The following is a 12,943-nucleotide window of genomic DNA, read 5'->3' on the forward strand; positions in this document are numbered from 1 at the left end:
AATCAAAAACTGGTTTTGGAAATCTTTCTTTGTAAAACCAGAGTTTACCAAAGAGGACACTTTTTATTTTAAGAGATACGTGTTTTAACCTTAAAGATGAGTTCCCTTCTTGCCTGACAAAAAAAAAAAAAAAAAAAAAAAAAAAAAAAATCCCAGGAAATTTTCAGGTAATGCGAAGCCACACACAGCTTTCACAATTTATTCAGTTGGGTTTTACTCACCTCTGTGTCTCTGAATCTGTCCTCATAGTCCAGTCTATCCTTCTCTACCGATGTAAGCTTTAACTTCAGAGTGGAAATCTCTGCCATAAGATCCAGCTTCTGAGTTTCAAGGGATGTTCTGCTTAAAAGCTCCTGATTCAAGATAAAGAGGAAGAGGACAGAATTATTCATCCAAGGGGAAGAAATCAGTAATTTATTTCTAGAGCTAAAGGCCCCTTTCATGGGGAAAAGCATCACCCTCTTCCTTGCACTATTTGAAGCCCTGGGACACAGCTATTACCCATCTGACAGACTCCAGGCACCTAGGAAGCATCTGAGATCATGGAGGCACTATCACGGGCTGGCTGCCAGGATGAGAACAAAGCTTGTCGGTCATCACAGTTGTTCTGGGCAGCAAGGAGCTTTGAGGGGAATCCACCTATCCTGCCAGAGGCTTTAATCCAAGTCTCTCTGAAGTTCAGTGAGGAAAGGCTCAAAGAAGAGCAGAACTGGATTCCTACAGTGTAAAGCAGCACTGACATTACTAAGTACAAAGACTTTAAAGCAAATATGGTAGAAAATTATCACTTAGCTAAGAGACATCAAGGGGTGCAACACCTTGAAGTGCACTGCTCTCACCAAAGCAAAATGCAGTTCATTAGGACAGACAGCAAGACAGACATGGGGCTGTAAAATACCTGCTGCAGCATCTCTTCTGTGGCGTTCAGCTTCTCCCTGTGCTCCTCTAGACAGAACTCCAGATCCCGAATCTTTTCTCCTTGGGCCTCCACCTGGTCTGTAAGCACACTGACCTGCACAGTGGAGAAAAAGGGATGCACATTTAGCACCTTGCACCCATGCCATATGTGTCACCTGAAGAACTGTATGTGAGTAACAGTGCTGGATGGGCCAAAAATTAAATGGGACCACGGGGGGAGGAGGAAAAGCTCTCCCCTCACACTTACTGGAATTTCAGCCAAAGTTCTGGCGGACGCATTGCAATTCTCCTCCTGGCTTGTCCTGGAAGTTTTCACTAGGGGTGGCTGCTGCATTTTACAGCCAACAATTATGCCTTTGCTGTGACAATACATTAACTAAAACCCACTAGCTCCTACCTTAACAACCAAATAGCTAAACCTCACTGCATATAATTTATTCTCCTTTCCAAGTGATTGCACACAGTGTACCATAGCATACAGCTTCTCCTTTTCAGAACAATAAAAGCAAAGGAGGTTAAAACACACAGACTGAGGCTAGGCAAGACCAGGACAACATCTTTGGGACTGCAGACCAATTCTCATTTTGCCTTTTCTGAATGAAGTTTTTGTTTTAAACAGGCTCTTTTGAGGAAACGTGCAGTACTGCTGGGAATGAGGGCAAGCTGCCTAGAGCAGTGCTCGGCGTTGTCACAGCCCCCAGGCCAGGTCTGCATCAGCGGATGGCAGGATGCCTGCGCAGACCAAGGGGTGCCAGGTAGTCCCAACTCCAATGGCAAGAGTAAGCCAACTGGTAAGAGCACCTGGGGCTGACCCAGTCCAGCCCAGCAGCAGGTGAGCAGGACCTCCAAGGAGCTGCTTGTCTCCTCCCACCCGCTGGCCAGTCCCGCAGCTTTTGTCACCTTTCATGAGGACAGTACATCTGTCACCTAATGCAGACAGCATGAATGGTCATGGAAAATGGTGACCTTAAGGATACACATGAATGTACAAAGGTGGTTGCTCTGCAGACCTGCTCAGCTAACAAGATTCAAAAAGAGGTCAGATACACAGAAAGAAAGGCCTCTAGATTTTTCCTGCAGTCTAAATTCACACCTATCCTTAATCTGGGTTAACTCTCAGGTATCAGCAAGCCTTCTGAACACTGTCCAAGACGACACAACTGCAAATAAATCCTCAGAGGTTTCATCACATACTATCAAAAAATCTTATGAATGCAAGAGCAGAAAAAAATAATTTAGGTGACTACTCACTTGCAGAACAAGAGATTCCTTATCGTTTTCCAGACGAGCCAGCCTTTCTTGATACACATCTCCATTCCCAGATATGTGTCCATTGGTCTGAAAAAGACAGCAAATATTGCGTAGTCAGCTATTGTACCATAAGTGTCATTCAATGTTATCAACACACTTAAGGAGTATTTTTAGTCTGCGCAGTTCAATAACAGATTTAAAGTATTCTCCAGCCCCCAAAGGGTTATAAATCAAATAAACTGTCAACAAAGGATACACAACCACCATTCAGGACAAGAATCGTTCAACGGCTTAAAGACGAGAAAGAAAGAACCTTCTGGTGACCCAATTCTGCAAAATTCACTTACTGTGTATTCAGCATTTTGTTAACAAAATTTGTGCTCAATGATGTATTATGCTAAGCCATACTTGCAAAGAGACAAATACCCTGAGACATTCAGCAAGTGAAAAAAACCCAATGTACAATCTACAAAATGTGCATTATGCTTCTTGCAAGTCAAACAATTTTTTCTAAAACACACAGTAAGACATCCTTTTACATCAGACACATTTTACTGGGTATGGGTGAACGTCTGCACTCTAAACACATCTCTTTGTAAAGCTGCCTGAGGCTAAAGAGAAACAAGAATACATGTTAATGCTATCAGAGAGTTCAGAGGAATCAGCAACTTTCTTTCTTCATAATAATTTTGATGCTCTTGAGCAGCGAGCAGGATTTTACTCTATCCATATTCAAAGCTGTCTCAAAGCACTTTGTGATGGACGCCACAATCACATCTCAGCTCAGAAAAGAAATTCTTTTTCCCATCATTGCATAAATCACTTAGAGGAGTCTGAGAAGCTGCTCTGAAATCCAGCGCGCTCAGCAGAGACTCCCATCGATGTTGAGGAGCCTTGATTTCCTTCTGAATATGTGATGAAAAGAAACCAGGCGAGTGATCCTCGTGCCCCCGGTGGCCTGCCTTAGGAGGCCACCACCACTTAGGAGCTGCAAGCCTCGGGCTCCTGCTTTGAATCTCCCTTTCAAGCAGCTCATCTCTCCTGATTGCAGAGGATGCCTCAGGAAACCTGCTGGCTAAAACGCCCTTTCTAAGTTACATGTCTGACCTTGGGTGGCGGGAGAAACTGCCTCATTTGAAACTGAAAGAATAAAACTCCCACCAGCACCACTTAAAGATTAGACACAAAGCAAACAGGAGGGGGTACAAACTATTTGACCTCATCTTAGCACTCTCAAGAAATCAGGCTGTGTCCTGGCAGCTTTTAGATCAGTGTGCAGTAGCAAATATGTCTCCCAAGAGTGCATGCGTAACTTGTACAAGGTGACCATAATATCTCCCCTGAAATCACTAGAGCTACAGCAGAGTAAGAAAGGATGCTCTCTACTAATTTGTACCAATACCTCATATCATAATGATACCCTGTATCTGAATGATTTAGCAGTAAATTACTAGGCCTTCTGACCATCCAGACACTAAGCACTAAGGCAGAAGTACTCTAAACTTCTGAGTTTGCCCTGTTTTTCCCTGACCTCTACCAGAATTTAGCTCATGCCATAGGATTTCCATTCAAGATCAGTGAGATCTTCAGTTTTGCAACACTTCAATTTAGGTGAAAGAAGTCGAAGAGCTTCCAAAATAAACTTGTTAGGTGCTCAACTAGCAGATTATGCTTTAAATTTTGTAACTCGACTTGTATGTGAAATACAAAACCGAGGTTTTTGCATAGTTTTGCTATTCTGTAGCTCCCTTCTCATTTGAAGTCCTCCAGTACCTCTCAGGCACTTACTCAGCCTCTGTAAGAACAGTGTCTGTATTTTGTGATATACAACACATTTCTCAATCCAGTGTGTGTCTGATGTAGGAAAGCGATATTCATCCCTCATTACAAGCAGGCAGCTGAGGTGCAAAGATGCCCCTCCATCCTGCCGGGGCTAACATGAAAGTCCTTGTCAAAGCACAGACTCAGCTCCCTGCCTCCCAATCACCACATCAGCACCCTGACCACTGAACCTCCTGATACCTCTCTAGCCAGCATAACCAGACACAAATTAACTAAAACCAAAGACTGTGTGAAGAAAATATGGGGGCGTAAGTACTGGTTTCACACTACAATGAAAATGTCTTTACGATGCTGTGGAAACCAATGAAGTGTTAAAGTAGAATGCTAGTCATTGTGCATAGTATCTTGCCAATTCACCTTTGTTGTTAAACTCCGTTCACATTTTTCAAAAAAATCCTGTTTTGCTCAGCATGTCAGACTTGGCTTTAAAATAGGAGCATTTAGAGAGTGAGAGTTCAGGCCACAGCTGTGCATTGCCATAAGAAAGAGGGAGGAGGCGATGGGAACCCCAAATAGGACTGAAGTAAAGGTTGTTCTCCCACAAAATCAAATACAAAGATGTCTTTGCTGGCTGTTGCCAGAAGTATTTTGTAAAATCTGCATAAAAACAGACCTCCTATAGTACACCGAAAACAGAAAACTTTGTGTACAACCCAACAGCAGTTCGCTTTTTGCCTGAAATGTTGTAACTTCTGCATAATACCTGGGGCTAACTCTTCATTTTAGGTATGAAAAGGCATGAAAGTCATTGACTTTGGTTTCAGTAGGGAAAAGATGAGAGTTGGAGAAAGGATGACACAGAAAGGCCATGGCAGCTACTTCACAGAGCAGCAGCCCCAGCATCTCCTATGGTGGTGCAGAGATCAGGGACCTGCAGGCAACGGCCACATGATGCCTCCCTGCATCTCTCCTCTGCACTGTCTTCAAAGGTAAAAAGTTGATAGTTGGCATGATTCTCTTCCCAGAAAGACGAGGAAGGAAGAGAGGAGATGAAACACATGAAAAGAAGAGCAGGGTAATGATGGCAGTGGGCAGGACTGAAGAGAAATGGAGAGGGAAGATGTCCAAACACGGGATATGGGAAAGTAGTGCATCAGGAGATGGGGTGGAGGGAGCCCCCACAGCGAGGAACGGGCTGCAGGGAGGTCTGAAAGATGCCCAGAGACCTGGTGTGTGCAAAACCTGGGTGAGCAACACTCGGTGTGTCCTTCAGGAGGAGTTTCTTTCCACCTGGGGACCTGCAGCCTCCTCTGGGACTGAGCCCGGCAACTACTCACCCTGCAGAGCAATGGCTCCGCTTTGGGAAAAGAAAAAAAAAAAAAAAAAAGAAGAAAAAAAGAAAGTAAATATTCGATTCAACAGCAACAGCAACTGCAAGCATATTTGGGGCACTTGGTAGTTCTGGATCTAATTTGTATCATCGAAGTCAATACAGGATTAACATAGTTTACTAGCTGTGTAAGACAAGCTTTGCCATTTTCCAAAGAAGGCTCTTTTTTCATCAGCAACTTAAAATCTATCTTCAATTAAGCGGTTAGACTTTGCATGTGTTTTCAATTTAGGGATTAATTGCAAAACACTGTATAGGAAGAGAATGCAGATTTACCAATACTGATCTTAATCCTAAAAACAAAAGAACAGTTGTCACGATGCCACTGAGGCTTCGCAGAAGTTTGAGATTAAGCATTTACTTAAAATGCCTTATAAGATCAGACCCAGTGCATTTAAAAACTCTGCAAGATCAATCTGTGGCTAATCTGTTAAACACGTGTGTAAGCTTTGTCTGCAATCATGTAAGTGTAAAAATCCACACTGTTCTGGAGGGAATTATTCCTGTAATAAGTAGATGCATCACCAAACTTTCAGAGCTTGCCTGCCCTCAGTCTTTAATCCATTTTCCCTGGAAGTGAGTTAGCATTCCAAACCACAGAAAAGTTTCTAATTGCTGCTGTTTTAAACCTCCTAATAATAATAATAAAAAAAAAATCCATTTCCTCTCAGTTGCTGAATTCTCCTTTCAAAAATAAAACTCATTTTTAGCCTACTGCAGCTGATACTCTCATTTCCCTTCATTTTCTCTTCTGCTTTTGAGGCAAAATAAGCAGCACAAATCACACTGTTCTTGCTGTAGACGCAATTTGATTTGCATAGAAGGAGCTGCCACTCCACAGCATTATTTTCTTGTATGGCAGACTGCACTGACGCTTTTGACCACCACAGTCCAGTCAACAGTTGGGCAAGTGAGCTGTCCCTGACATCTTTTTCCTGACCATCTGGAGTTAAATTAGAGCTCATCAACATGCTTACGTTGTTCAGATCATTACAATACACATTACCTATGCTTGGTTAAGCACAGCTACCACTGTTCTGCTTGTTCACTCGTCTTAGAGAGTCCCTTGCGAGGGGGCTCCTCCAGCCTCAGCTACCTCGACATCACTTGGTGTGCCACGGGGAAAGCCTCCAGGTTTTCCAAGCAAACTATTCACCACCGTTTCCCCTGTGATACAGAGCTGTGACAGCTTTACCCTCTGTAAGTATCAGTTCCGTCCCAAATTCATACTGGTCAAATCTGCCTGAACACAATCCGTACCAGTGTTTAACCAGTTTGTGTGGGAGTCCACCACTGCCCTCCCAAACTGGCATCTCCTGCATTTCACGCCTCCCTACTCATCACTCTGAATATCTGCAGCCTGCTCCACATGCTCTGGCAGCAGGCAGGCAGACCTGCTGCTAAGCTTTTCCTAAAGTTTACAGATTAGTTCCTCCTCACAGAATGAGCAGGGGAAAAAAACCCACAAACCCACTCAAAAACCTCCGCATTATATTTTAAAGGCTTCACCACAATAAAAGAGAAATCTGAAAGAAAACCAGCTTAAGACAGACCTTGACTCTGAGGATTTTACCTGAAACATTTTCTAAATATAAATAACACAGCTGTTGAATAGGGAAGATGCAACCGTTTCAAAATATTCAGTTTCTTCAACAGCAGCTCAGCTGGTATCCGATACAAGAGAAAGACGAAATGCTTATTCCCTACCAGCATTGCCCAGCTACAGCTTGTCACTCGGAGAAATGCAAGAGCCAGAACAAACACAGATAGCCTTACCTTATTTAGCCAGACACAGTGTCCGTGAATGTCCCAGCTATACTCCATGCTGGTCATGACTATCTTCATGCATTTAAGGACGTGAGCGACTGTGGCAGGCAGCTGAGGCTGAGAGCTACAGCCCCAGCACCGCAGGCGCCCGCCGTGCCGCACGGCGCCGTCAGGGCTCCTCTGAACCGAGACGGAGAGGTTAAGTGACGGCAGGTTTCCTCGCCTAACCAAGGATGGAGGCGAACGCGGCAGCGGAGCGGGAGGTGTGGGAAGCGGAGCCGTGAAGCAGCAGTGCTCCTCAGGCGGAGCAAGCAGCTCCTCTGGGGAATTAACACATCAAAGCCCGGGAAGATCAACCCTTCTTCCAACCTAAGCCCGCTGCTGGGATCCCAACAGGCAAAGGCCAGGCAGCAAGGCGGAGGAGGATGCAGGCAGGGGGGCACAGAGCTGTGTAAACCTGACCGGGAGTAAGGGCAGCCCTACGCAGGGGGCAGCTGGGCATCTCCACCCTCGCTCCTCACTGAACAGCGCAACCCCCTCCTCTGCACCCTCCCAGCCCTGTGGAAATCATCCAACCCAAAAACACATGAGAAAAGAGCGATTCCAATCCCTTTACCTGACTACAAGGTAAACAGGAGGGAATTTTCTTTTCTTGATGGGCTATTAACTGTAAAAGCTGGAAGAACCCATGTAATTCACTTGTAGGTGCCAAGAAAAAGAGGAAGGAAAAAGTTGACTCAACTGTCCCACGTCTCACGAGTGGCTTGTCTCAAGTTTATGTCATACTTAAGAATGACGTAAAATGCAACAGTAACAACCAACCTCTGTCCTCATGTTTAAGTTTCAATTTACCTGGTAACAGCAGCAGCATAACAAATGCTTAGTATTTTTGACTACAGAACCTAGGTCCAGGAGTCCTGTGATTATCTCAAAACCCACAACTTTTATTATTAAAAAGAAACCTTTACAACTACCATTGATAGATAAAAATCTCAAAGACATGAATACTGAATAACCCAGAACAAAGGAGCAGAGCAGAAGAGGAGCAGAAGCTGTGTTTTTTAAGCCAGACTGATGCATTTTGGATTGGGAATGGTGATTTTCGATGGCTCTGCCATCGGGGCTGCCCTACATTCCAGCGCAGGACCACATGGGTTGTTCTTACTGCAGATGAACTCATCCACGATGCATGAAGATGCTACGCCAAGATGCGCTATAAATGAGCCCGTATTATCTTCCAGTGTTAAAAACACACCAGTCTGGATGATCACCTTTAGCAAGAAGTAGGGTCCTGTGTTTCAAGAACTTTGAGAGGTAGATCTCTCACGGACAAAAAGTATTGCCGGGAGGCAGTTTATGATGACAGGCTGAAACTGTATCACAAGGCTTCTTTCATATTGCAACTTGAGGAGGGATCTCAAACAGGTGTTTGGTGGTAAACGTCTATGTGCCACACATTATCATAGGACCTTTCGATAGCTAAACTCAATATAAGCACAAGCGGAGCCAAATGAATGCACTATACGCCCACACTAAGACAATCAAACAACAAACTTTGAAGACAAAATTTTTCCATGAATAAGAAATATGAGATGATTTCTGGCTAACCAAACCGCTTCCTCCACTTGGGAATCACCCTGTTGTCCAAATAGGCCAACATATCTCCAGAAGATTACAAGCTATGTTTATCCAACCAGGAAAATTTCTCTCTGAAATCTAATATCCCTTCATATTAACTTTCATTACTCCCAGCCACTCTCTGGAAGAACCAACTTGTTGAAGAAGTCTCAAAATCTGAGGCTGGTCTGTGAGACAACAGATCTGCTATTCACAGCAGCAACAGTCTGGATTGCCCAAGCCACTATGGGTAGCACAGCTCAAATTAACTATCATCTTCAGATGAGCTGAACATGTTCTTCAAGAAACCTTTGGAGGCCATAAAGTTTGTTTTGCTTTAATGATCTCACAGTCAACTTCAGAAATTTACTTCAGGAGTGAAAAAAAAAAAATTGTAATATATATATTGAAATTCAAAAAGTCACTTCCAAAGCTAAAACCACAGTTGCACTTGCTGTAGATTTTAAAGAAAAAGTATTATCCTGGCTCTTTTATTCCAGGAACACATTCTTTAAAGAGGAGAAGGCACACAACAGGACCCACATACACAAGTTCAGATCAGGAGCTTGGGGAAGCTGGCTCTTGAGGTGTGGGAAGGGACTGTCCACCCACTTCTACCCTTCACCCTCCTTTTTAACACGACACAGTTGGTTTCTTCTTTCTGGCAAGGTTGTTGCATAAGATGTATTTTTAAAAAAACACCAAAAAAACACTGTCAAGAAAAATAATAACCAGAAAGAAAACTGTCTCATTTGTTTCAACTGAAGAAAAACTGGAGCAACATTCATGACTGGGAGCAAGGTTTCTGAGAATTATTCAAGAGATGGATCTATCAACTTCCAGCTGGACACAACAGGGCTGCCTTGGTCTTGCAAAAGGCAGAGTTTCATTTAAAATGGTCTTGTTACTGGTTATGACGTTACAGATTACTCACATGCTGTCTATATTCAAGCCAGAAGCTCCACTTTCACAGAGTACAGCACATGTTTTAGTAAATCACACATCAGAATACATTAAACATTTCTGTTGATCGGGAGAGATCTGAAAAAACTCCAAAACTTTGGAATAGTTATGATCTGACTATTGATTTCAGGTCTGGTCCGCAGTGAAAGCACACAGTCCCAACATGTCTGAGCTTAGAAAAGGCCTCAGTCCTTTTCCACACTTTGAACAAATGGCCTCATTTGTGATTTTAACCATGACATTCACCTGCCCTCCATTTGCACATGGAGATGTGAGCAGGGTTTCAGCAACACAGAGATCAGTTTTGAGCTGTAGACAGACAACTACAAATGATGTGTTATAGTTCAACTAGCTTATTTGTGCAGCAGAAAGCTGCATGTACAACTTCTCTGAACTCCACGTGGGGACCATCCGATGGATTCTCTTGGAAGAGCCCTGCCAGATGTCCGGGCACTGTACGTGCACTCTGGTGTCACGTGGCCATCCGACATCCACCAGTTAAAAAAAATCAGCACGAGGCTTTTTAACTCGTTGGTCCTTTTTCAGTGCTTGCATAGACTTCTCTAACACACTCAGAGGAGCAGAAAGGAAGCGGTCACTAAGAAAAGATGTACAGGGATACGGGGCAGCCAATTCTGGCATGGCAAAACTGAATGCTCTGCCCCATTTTACAGAAGCGAGCAACTTTGGGAGACTGCTGTCAGATCCTTTTCCCAACTAGGGCATCAGTGGTTTCCCTGCAGGGGCCAGGAGAGGATTTTTCTCTTGTGACACACTGTTTGGCAGCAGCGAACACTATTTTTGTTTTCCTCTGAGACACGAGAGACTTGCTTACAGCTTCGGATGGGATGTCACACACCAGTTCCAACAGCCTGGAATAGCCCGGTGGATGCAACTTCTTTATGCGTGGAGGATTAAACTGATTTCAAAACACGGAGGTGTCTTCCCTTCCTCGGTAAGGATGGGCATAGTTGCAGAAAGCCTTCCTGCAAATCATCTGGGCACTTCATGTAACACCCTCCTGCTCAGACACGGACCGGCAATGCTGGTGACACCTGCAAATCCCCTGCTTGTAGCACAGTACAAAGTGTAACGTTCAGTCTTTCCTACTAGGGGCTTTAAGGATGCCGGAGAGTACAGGGGAATAATTTGAGGCAGACTGAGGAGAAGCATACATGGAGTAGCTATTTTGTGCAATCTTTTGTACACACAACCCCTGCACATTTTTTCCAGTGCTCAGGAGGCACTAAGCTGAATGGCACAACAGAGCCCTTCCTCTCCCAAATTCAGTTCATGGCTGCAATGAAAACCATTACTGTCTCATTGCCATGCGGTGATCCACATCACATGGGTCTCAAGGACCTCGTCCCAGATCCTAACAGCCAGGCATCCCTAAATCACACATTTGCCATCACAAGGAGCAATGACTGGCCTTCACCTCATTAATCTCAACAGGCACTGCAGCCTCCAGCCACACTGCTGGGCCCCTTTACTCCAGAATAACATGCGGTGGATCAGCATCACTACACATGGACTACTGACGTCTATGCACACCATGGGGAGCAGTTAATTTTCCAAGGCTGTTTATTTGGCATATGAACATTTTTTTATTTATAAAGGCCATACTTGCATGAAACCTGTTATGTTCCTCTATTTCTGCTCCACACAGAGTAGAGACTAGTTACAGCAATGTTCACTGCTGTATGTTACGCAGGAAGGAAACGCTGATGTTAGCAGGAACTCTGCATCTTTTAGAGATCTGACTGGAACGTCACTCCCATCTCCTCCTCCTCATCTTAGCGTTGGCTGCCACACTTTGACAGCGGGGGCGAGATCCAAATCCCACTGGAAGCAGTGGGAAAGCTCCCATGTGCTTCATTAAGTTTCAGCCATTTTCAAATGAGTAGTTCAAAGCAAAAAAAAAAAAAAAAAGCTCTCCCCTCAAACCTTTCTGCAGGAGCTACAGAAGCGAGCCCAGCCGTGCCAGCCCAGGTCCCCCTCTCTTCCCGCAGCGCCGTGCACAGCCTGCGTGCCGCTAGATGGCACGTCAGGTCACCCAGCGCCAGCCGCAGCTCCATGCGTGGCCTGCGCTCCCCGGCCACGGGTTTGGCACACACAGTCCTGCACCCGCCGCTCTGGGCTGCAACTGAGTGCTGAAATAAATCCGCTTATCGAGATAAAAACGCTTTTTGCAAGATCAGCCGTGGCTCCAGGGTGACTGAACCCTTTCTGAGGGGGTGTGACGCCCGTCCTGAGAAGGGACCAGGCGACGGCGGTTGCCCATCCCAACAGCAGCAATGCGTAGCGTGCAACACAGAGCCACCATGGCGGCCTGTCCTGCATCAGACTCAGCCTTCATCAGATCTGGCATCCCCACTGCAGCAGCAAGGTGTTACCTTGGCCAACACCAAGTGTGTGAGACAACAGGACCCGGACACTGCTGTAAGACAGATTTGGCAAAATACACAGAAGCGCACACCCGCCGCTGTCATAACAGCTAGAGGCTGACTTAAAACCTGAAGCGCGGCCTCGAGAAATAAGTCTTGACTTCCACTGCTGCAGCTTCCCCAAAACCTGTGCACACCTGGACCACCACAACGCAAACCCTGCCACAGCCCATGAGCACAAGGACTCGTCTTTGGCCCTGCTAGGAAGTCACTAGTCACAGGGCACCTGGAGGCAAAACCAGCAGGTCCTTCGACACTGATGCCATGTAACTCACCTTCTGACAAGCCCAACATTTTATTTCCCAGGGTAGTCTTCAGGTAGCCTCCACCTGAATAATATTTGATTTTTTGGGAGAACTAAGTCTTGGGGAAAAAACAGCCTTGTCAGGTATATTTTGGTGTATTTTTAAAGCAAGGTGACAAAAACAGGCAGATTCCCAAACGCAGAAAATAAAAATTTGGTTTGGTATCCAGATTAAAGGGATGCTGAGCTTATACCACTCACTTCTCTTATAAACCAGGTAAGGAAGCTCAGTAATACCAGCAGTCCCTGTAGAAAATACACTGCCAAAAATGCTTTTTAGTGAAAAGTTCATACTGAAAACAATTTCCCTCCCCCCATTTAAGCATCTGATTCCTATAAAAATGTCTTTCCCCAACCCTCTGAGATGAAACTCCAGTTACTGAAAATTTTTTGCTCCCTAGATTGAGGTATGGTGGTACATCAAAGAAAGCACAGGCCAACCCACTGCACAAGGTATTTGAGCAACAGCTTTTCCAAGGCCCCACAGCAGCATCTCCAAAACAA

At 44.8% G+C, this 12,943-nt stretch overlaps 1 protein-coding gene across 4 annotated transcripts in view; it reads right to left on the reverse strand.

The window, feature by feature from the left end:
* Positions 1–12,943, reverse strand: part of PPFIBP1 (PPFIA binding protein 1) — a 119,857-nt gene that overhangs the window by 40,295 nt on the left and 66,619 nt on the right. For all 4 annotated transcript variants that reach the window (XM_050915070.1, XM_050915055.1, XM_050915062.1 and 1 more), the window contains exons 5-7: positions 2,170–2,256; positions 899–1,012; positions 222–353 (exon numbers count right to left, since the gene is read on the reverse strand). In XM_050915070.1, the coding sequence (XP_050771027.1) occupies positions 222–353; positions 899–1,012; positions 2,170–2,256 (333 nt within the window). The remainder of the gene's footprint in view (positions 1–221; positions 354–898; positions 1,013–2,169; positions 2,257–12,943) is intronic.

Source organism: Gymnogyps californianus, chromosome 1 (genome assembly GCF_018139145.2).
Source record: "Gymnogyps californianus isolate 813 chromosome 1, ASM1813914v2, whole genome shotgun sequence".
Lineage (NCBI taxonomy): Eukaryota > Metazoa > Chordata > Aves > Accipitriformes > Cathartidae > Gymnogyps > Gymnogyps californianus.